Source organism: Rhinopithecus roxellana, chromosome 8 (genome assembly GCF_007565055.1).
Source record: "Rhinopithecus roxellana isolate Shanxi Qingling chromosome 8, ASM756505v1, whole genome shotgun sequence".
NCBI classification, from domain to species: domain Eukaryota; kingdom Metazoa; phylum Chordata; class Mammalia; order Primates; family Cercopithecidae; genus Rhinopithecus; species Rhinopithecus roxellana.
The window spans coordinates 135,274,034-135,282,235 of record NC_044556.1 but is presented as its reverse complement, the minus strand read 5'-3'; the positions used below and the strand labels follow the sequence as shown (position 1 = coordinate 135,282,235).

The 8,202-nt window shown below is 36.4% G+C and overlaps 1 protein-coding gene across 1 annotated transcript in view; it reads right to left on the bottom strand.

Annotated features, from left to right (window-relative positions):
- Positions 1–2,499: 2,499 nt before the first annotated feature.
- LOC104655201 (transcriptional protein SWT1) overlaps positions 2,500–8,202 on the bottom strand; it is a 52,652-nt gene continuing 46,949 nt past the window's right edge. The window contains exons 11-14 of the mRNA XM_030934962.1: positions 6,623–6,768; positions 4,555–4,718; positions 2,670–2,808; positions 2,500–2,537 (exon numbers count right to left, since the gene is read on the bottom strand). Of these exons, the coding sequence (XP_030790822.1) occupies positions 2,500–2,537; positions 2,670–2,808; positions 4,555–4,718; positions 6,623–6,768 (487 nt within the window). The remainder of the gene's footprint in view (positions 2,538–2,669; positions 2,809–4,554; positions 4,719–6,622; positions 6,769–8,202) is intronic.

Below are 8,202 nucleotides of genomic sequence, written 5' to 3'. Positions count from 1 at the left end.
AAAACAAAACACCAGATGTTCTCACTCATAAGTGGGAGGTGAACAATGAGAACACATGGACACAGAGGGGAACATCACACACCAGGGCCTGTCGGGGGGTGGGGGACTAGGGGAGGGATAGCATTAGGAGAAATACCTAATGTAGATGATGGGTTGATGGGTGCAGCAAATCACCATGGCACATGTATACCTATGTAACAAACCTGCATGTTCTGCACATGTACCACAGAGCTTAACATCTAATAATAAATAAATAATTGGAGCCAGGATAGCACGAAGGAGGGGAGCTCAAGCTTGCATTTCTGAGATAACAACTGTCTCAAGGATTTTCTTAAAAAAATCCCACAAGAAATTCCTCCACAACCTTCATGTATCTTATGCTTTTCATGATCCATGTCTTTCATGTATGCACATATTTCTAAACCGGGTTTATCACTAGACATTCTTTAGGACTACAGCAGTTCAGATAAGACTCTCTTGAAAAAACATTTGCCCAGTAACAGTATCTACACCAATGAACTAACGCCAACTCTGGCTTTGAGCCTCAGGAACCAATAAACTCTGTTTTTAAGCAGCTTGTATGAACTTCTTTTTGCCAATAAAAGCTTTCCCTTCATCTCTCCTCTTCAGGGGCACCTGTGGCTTGCCATAGCTATGCATCCTAGATTATAATCCTTTTTCCTTACTCCTGAGTAAATTCATCACGTTAGAAGGTCGGAAAAAAAAAAAAAAGATATTCATCGAACATCTACCATGGATGAGACATAAGGAAATGACTAGGTCCTTTAAATCCCCTAGGGGAAATATTTATTTATTGACTTATTTTATTTATGGTTGACACATAATAATTGTACATATTTATGGAGTATGATGTGATGTTTTGACACATATATAAATTGTGTAACAATTAAATCAGGGTAATTAGCATATCTATGACCTTAAGCATTTATCATTTCTTTGTGATAAGAACATTCTCTTATACCTATTTTGAAATATGCAATATGTAACTGTTAATTCTAGTCATCCTGCAATGCAGCAGAACACCAGAACTTATTCCTCCTATCTAACTGTAGCTTTTTATATTGATCAATCTCTTACCATCCCCTACCACTGCACCTTCACCATCCTCTGGTAATCACTATTCTACTTTTTACTCCTCTGAGAACAACTCATTTTCAAAGAGTTTACACTTCAAGGAAAAGACAGAGAATAAGGTACACTGTCGTAGAATATGCATTTTTTTTCCTTTTTGTCCTAGCTTCTATGACGATTTTAAGGTTAAAATCTGGGTTCAAGTGCTGCAATAATTATTTGCATATGATTCATAATTAATCATCTCCTAGTCTTCATTATCTGGCCTTGGTGCCTTTAATAATTTAATTACTTAACAGCCCTCTTGTACTCAAGTACAAGGGTACTAAGGCATCACAGTTATGTTTCAGAAGTAGGCTGGATATAACTAATATATGAAATAATAAACACATTACTTCATGTGAGGAGTTTGAAGAAAGCAAAGTACCAACTGAACCCTTAATAATAATCACACTTTGCTTTTTTATATGTTTTTTGAGACAGGGTCTCATTCTGTTGCCCAGGCTGGAATGCAGTGGCACCATCTTGGCTCACTGCAACCTCCACCTCTCAGGCTCAGATGATCCTCCCACCTCAGCCTCCCAAGTAGCTGGGTCTACAGGCATGCACCACCACACCTGACTAATTTTTGTATTTTTGGTAGAAAGGGAGTTTTGCCATGTTGCCCAGGCTGGCCTTGAACTCCTGGGGTCAAGCAATTCACCCACCTTGGCCTCCCAAAGTGCTGAGATTACAGGCATGAGCCACCATGCCCAGCCTTTGCCTTTTAAAGGCATAACAAGACAAATCTAGTTATTTGATTTTGAAACAAGTCACCTACTGTTTCAAGACTAGTTTCCTCGATCATAAAATACAGGCTTTAATAACATTAGATCAGTTTTTTTCACATTTTTTTCCTCATAGCAGATAAACTTTTTTCCAAGTCCTATATAGAACCTCCATATATAGACATTTTTAAAAGCTGCTCTGGCTAAAGTTGGGGTTAAGGGCCAAAGGCACCACCTACCGGGCTCCCCTTCAATCTATCCATCACCCATCTGTGGCAGCAGAGGCACTTCAAGAAGTCGAAAGTTCTGTTCAATATAATTTAAAAACCAACTAAGTTGTTCACTGTGGTCTCTTCCAGTTCTAAAATTCACTATACACCAAAGCCAAAGGTTTCTTGTTCCTTATTCATATAGTTTAAATAGAAACCTTGACATACTATTTTGAAAATCAGTAAATGAAATGTGCTCAAAGTTTGTGTTACACACTATGAGAAATGAAAAAAGTCTAATGAATTCTATTGGTGTACCTGAATAGACTATAAAACATGGTTTTAAAAGGTTTCAAAGTAAACATCATCAAAAATTATATATTCACAATATCTTGAAATATCAACAACAATACCATTTACAGTCACAAGCTCTATGAGCTGCATCTATTCATCCAGTTTCCACATATACCTTTAGAAATTAGAAGTATAACTAAGAACTACTTAACAAATTCTTCATTAATTTATCTTCATATTCCATGGAATATATCTGCTAGTCTAACTTAATACCACACTGCTAAAGAGAAAAATAAAAGATTCATACCTTTACAGAGATTTTTATATAGGCTCTCAATAGTTAAAAGCAAGTCCTTTTCCATAACTAATCCAAATACAGCCAACCAGTGTTTTTTAAAGCACTGTAGTAAATGTAGTAGAGTCCATGGAGGTTTCAGGTACAGGATCTAAAGAGCATGTAGAAAAAAATTAACATCTCTAGATTTATTATTCCTATTATTAAAAAGTACCTATTCAGGGATTCCTACATATATTTCTAAGCAAAATATAGTTAGTTGGATTCTTTTCAATCATAACAAAATTAAAATGCTAATTCCACTGCAAATTGCTTTTGTAAAATTCATATTAGTATTAATCTTTATTGTTTCAGAAACTGTGTGTGCAAAAAAGAAAACATAGTTCTAATCAGAGGAAACATAGTTTTATCAGCAAAGGTCCTTCAATCTACATGTCAACACAGTCATCTTTATGAGAAAATCTAATTATTTCATATAACTGGGGGATAATCCATATAGAAAAAAGATGTCCAGTGGCTCATGCCTGTAATCCTAGCACTTTGGGAGACCGATGCGGGTGGACCACAAGTTCAGGAGTTCGAGACCAGCCTGGCCAACATGGTGAAACCCCATATCTACTAAAAATACAAAAATTAGCTGGGCGTGGTGGCAGACACCTGTATTCCCAGCTACTTGAGAGGATGAGGCAGGAGAATTACTTGAAACCAGAAGGAGGAGGCTGCAGTGAGCCAAGATCACGCAACTGCACTCCAGCCAAATTCCATCTCAAAAAAAAAAAGAAAAGAAAAGAAAAAAATGTCAGTTATAATTGTCAGTTGCTACACTCTTGCGAAGACATGCCTATTAAAAACATTGATCATTTAATTCTATAAGATGTCAACACTTCCCTTTCTGAATCATTCACATATATACAATTACTTGCCTTATCTCTACTATGAGATATCAACACTCCTAGTATCTTCTGATAATTCATCATCATTTTGGTTCAACTTTGATAATATAATCAAGTAGCAAATACACCGTTCTGGCAAATATTAGAATCTCACTGAATAGCTGGAATAGATACAAGCTATGATTGATGGGAAATCATGTTTCTTCTATCTATAAATGCTCACGCCTGTAATCCCAGCACTTTGGGAGGCTGAGACAGAAGGATCACTTGAGGACAGCAGTTCAAGACCAGCCTGACCAACATGGTGAAACCTCGTCTCTACTAAAAATACAAAAATTAGCTGGGTGTGGTGTCACATGCCTGTAATCCCAGCTGCTTGTGGGGCTAAGGCAGGAGAATCACTTTAATCTGGGAGGCAGAGGTTGCAGTGAGCCAAGATCATGCCATTGTACTCAGGCCTGGGCAATAAGAGCGAGACACCATCTCAAAACAAAACAAACATTGAACTTCTGAAACCATTATTGTTAAATGTGGAGTTTTACTGATTGTTGAAAAGGTGTGAATCCAAAGAAAATTCAGAATATCTTGCTAATACAATCAACTTATACTCTGATGCTTACATTTACACGGCACAAGCAAAAATATATACTTCTTTTTCTGAATACATATTGCTAGGGAGATTCCTTATATTAGACATTTTGACTCAAATTAAATAGATTTTTTTTTTAAATTCAATTTAAGCACCATGGGACAGTGCATCTGACACACAGCAGCTGGAAAATAAATACCTCTTGACTCAAAAAAAAAACAACATATATTCTTAACATTTAAGAAATGTTCATCGTTTAACTGTCAAAAAACTATTTCAAAAACTTGAAGAAAAATGTCACATGACACAGATTATTCAATGAAGCTTGTGCATTTTACACAAGTAATATTTCTTAAAATAACAAATCTTCAGCAATAAAAAAGAAATTTTCAACTAATAGAGTTCAACTAATCACCTCCATCCAAAGGCTTCCAAAAGCAATTTTCATTTCTGTTTCTAATATTGAAGATAAACCTGTTCCAAGAGATTTTTCAAGATCAGATACAATGCTCTCAAGTAGAATGGCCAGTCCAGAATTTAGAGATTCCTCCTTATAGCTCTCTTTCAAGGGTGCTGTTTCTTTAAAACAAACAGTTACAGACTTTATTTAGAATGCTAACAGTAAATATTATACATATAATTGGTATATTGCCATAAACAGTAAACATTTTATGTATATGATATTTGAATTATATATAAAACAAACCAATACTTTATTTTCAAAACAATATTTAGAAACATGTATTTCTACTATAGCTGCTTTAGATGCAACATGAATATATTACTTTAACAAACGTTTTATCTTTTTAACAGGCAAAATAAAATAATATTTTTATTCAAATAAAAATGTAAGAAATTTATGTGATATTTTAACTACAATTTAATTTTATTATATTCCAAAAAGAGTTACAAGAATGCCTTAGATTTATTCACAACAAAAAACCAAGAACTATGGATCAAAATGGGTTTTTTCCCAAAAATGGAATATTTTTCTTTTTTTTTTTTTTCTTTTGAGACAGTCTCGCTCTGTCGCCCAGGCTGGAATGCAGTGGCACGATCTCGGCTCACTGAAACCTCTGTCTCCTGGGTTCAAGCGATTCTCTTGCCTCAGCATCCCGAGTAGCTGGCAAAAATGGAATATTTTTCTAAACTCAGCCTACATCAATAAATTTCCAGCTTAACTACCTTCATGCCCTCCTCTTTTAAAAAGAACTTTTATTATTTTAAGTGCTATCATTTCAATAACATTACTTTTTAGATACTTGAAAACAACTGTAATTTTCTTATGGCAAAATTAAAAATATTAAGTGGCTTATCTCTACAAAGTGGACAAGCTAAAGGCACACTACCCTTGAAAAACTGTAAACTAGAATATCCTGTTATTCCTTCAAAGGCCATTTTGAATATTATGACAAAAACATTATTTCCAAAAAGGGTAAATAAGTAGTACATATGTATATATGACTATTTACACAACTATATGTAAAATGCACATATATTAGCGACTTCAATAATCATTTTCCCCAAAGAGGGAAAAGGTGGGATGTACCTATAAGTAATGTCAGATTTAATATAATATTTCTTCAAATATCAAGCTACAGAACAGATTATTCTGGTGAAAAAAAATGAAATAATAGTATTGCCCTTCTTTTTTTTTTATTTCTGAGACAGAGTTTTGCTCTTGTTGCCCAGGCTGAAGTACAATGGCACAATCTTGGCTCACTGCAACCTCCACCTCCCGGGTTCAAGTGATTCTCCTGCCTCAGCCTCCCGAATAGCTGGGATTGCAGGTGCCCACCACCACACCCAGCAAATCTTTTTGTATTTTTAGTACAGACAGGGTTTCCCTATGTTGGCCAGGCTGCTCTCGAAATCCTCACGTGATCCACTCGCCTCGGCCTCCCAAAGTGCTGGGATTACAGGCGTGAATCAGCATACCCAGCCTGCTACTTCTTAATTATTAGTTTAAAATTTTAAAAAAGAAAACTATTACCAGATTCCAACAAGTTTCTCTATTGTTAGCTGAGTTTTTACCATATTAATAGAAGGCTATAAATAGAAAGCCAACTTAAAAAAGAAACTAAAAAATTATCTCTATGTCAATTAAATATCTCCTATAACTGCTATTAATTTAAAAGGAACTTTGTTTCATCTGAAGAAAATGAAGGTGAAAAATAAAGGTATACTCTCCAAGGTACAAATTAGCATGTACACAGTGATTATAATGTAAAAACGTATGTGAGCATGCAGACAAAAACATCAAATTAATTTGTAAAAGTACATACGGAAGGTAATAATGTTAATTATGTTTTCTTTTGGATTACCATCATAACTTTCATTTATTCAATGATTTACGTGCCAGTAAGTATTCCAAATGATGTTATTTTAAATGTACAAAATAAAAATTTACTACCGATTCTAATGTTATAAATAATCTTAGTGTATAAAATAAGATATATCTCTATTTACAGTAAAAATACTACCTGCTTTCAACTGTTGCTTAGGAATACAAGGCTGATGACACACATCTGTGTTCAGAGATAAGTGTAGTAACTCTGCACTCAATTCTTCTTTACTGAGTGACTTCACACCACTTATTAGGCCTTTGTTTCTTAAGTTTCTATCATCCCTAAGGTTGGGAGGTTGGGATTAGGAGGAAAAAATATTTTTTTATAAGGTAAACCACATGGCAAATCAAAACACATGAGATCTAGTCAGAGGCAGGTGATTCTCAGCCAATACATTAAGAAAGAATAACAGCTTTTTTAAAAAAAATATGAGCTTTGGGTACTAGGCACCATTCTAAAGTGCTTTATATATATATAAAGCTATTTAATCCTCACAACAAACTTCTGAGGTAGGAGTAGTATTAACTTTACTCCCATTCCACAGATGGGGAACTTGTCCGAAGTTATACCCAGTAAGTAGGAGCTGGATTTGAATACAGGAATGTGACTATCCAAAGAGAAACAGAGAGCTATGTATGAGAAATAATTTACAGTGGGCAGACAAGTACAAATTTACTCAGATTAAGCATAAGACAAATAGCACAAACTTGCTGTTTGCTGAAAGAAATCAATATGATTAGAATATAGTGCATGAGACCAGTTTATGAGGTTACAGAGGAAGACAAGGGCATTAAAAAACAGGAAATTTAAGGGCTTCAGTGGGGAAATGACATGATCTTATCTGTGTTTATTAAATTGTTTTAGAGGCCAGTAGGCTTCCAGCTTCTGTTAATGGCAGAGTAGTTTGGTCACACTAACCCTAATATGAATGAGAATTATAAAATCTAAACCAAAAAAAAAATTAACTATTTGAAGGCAACAGAATGTAGGCAGAAGCTGGAGTGGGATCTACCCTGAAGACACAGAAAATGCATAGTGAGAACTACAAGTCTCTTTTTACCTCAGGGCACTTCCCAATTCATCAAGTGTGACAAGTAGTAGTGACTTGAAACGTCAAAGAACCACGTTCAAGGTTGACCAGGGCAGCTGGAAAGTTAAGGGAGAGAGTGCTCTGGATTGGTGGTTGGTAAGACAGCTGAATAGGAACAGCTCCGGTATGCAGCTTCCAGCAAGATCAACGCAGAAGGCAGGTGATTTCTGCATTTCCAACTGAGGTACCCAACTCATCTCACTGGCACTGGGTAGACAAAGGGTGCAGCCCTCGGAGGGCAAGCTGAAGCAGGGTGGGGCGTCCACTCACCCAGGAAGTGCAAGAGGTCAGGGAACTCCCTCCCCTAGCCAAGGGAAGCTGTGAGGGACTGTGCCCTGAGGAACGGTGCACTCCAGCCCAGATACTACACTTTTCCCATGGTCTTCGCAACCCACAGACCAAGAGATTCCCTTAGGTGCCTACATCTCTAGCACCCTGGGTTTCAAGCACAAAACTGGGCGGCCATTTAGGCAGACATTGAGCTAGCTGCAGGAGATTTTTTTCCATACCCCAGTGGCTCCTGGAACACCAGCAAGACAGAACCATTCACTCCCCTGGAATGGGGGCTGAAGCCAGGGAGCCAAGTGGTCTAGCTCAGTAGATCCCAGCCCCACAAAGCCTAGCA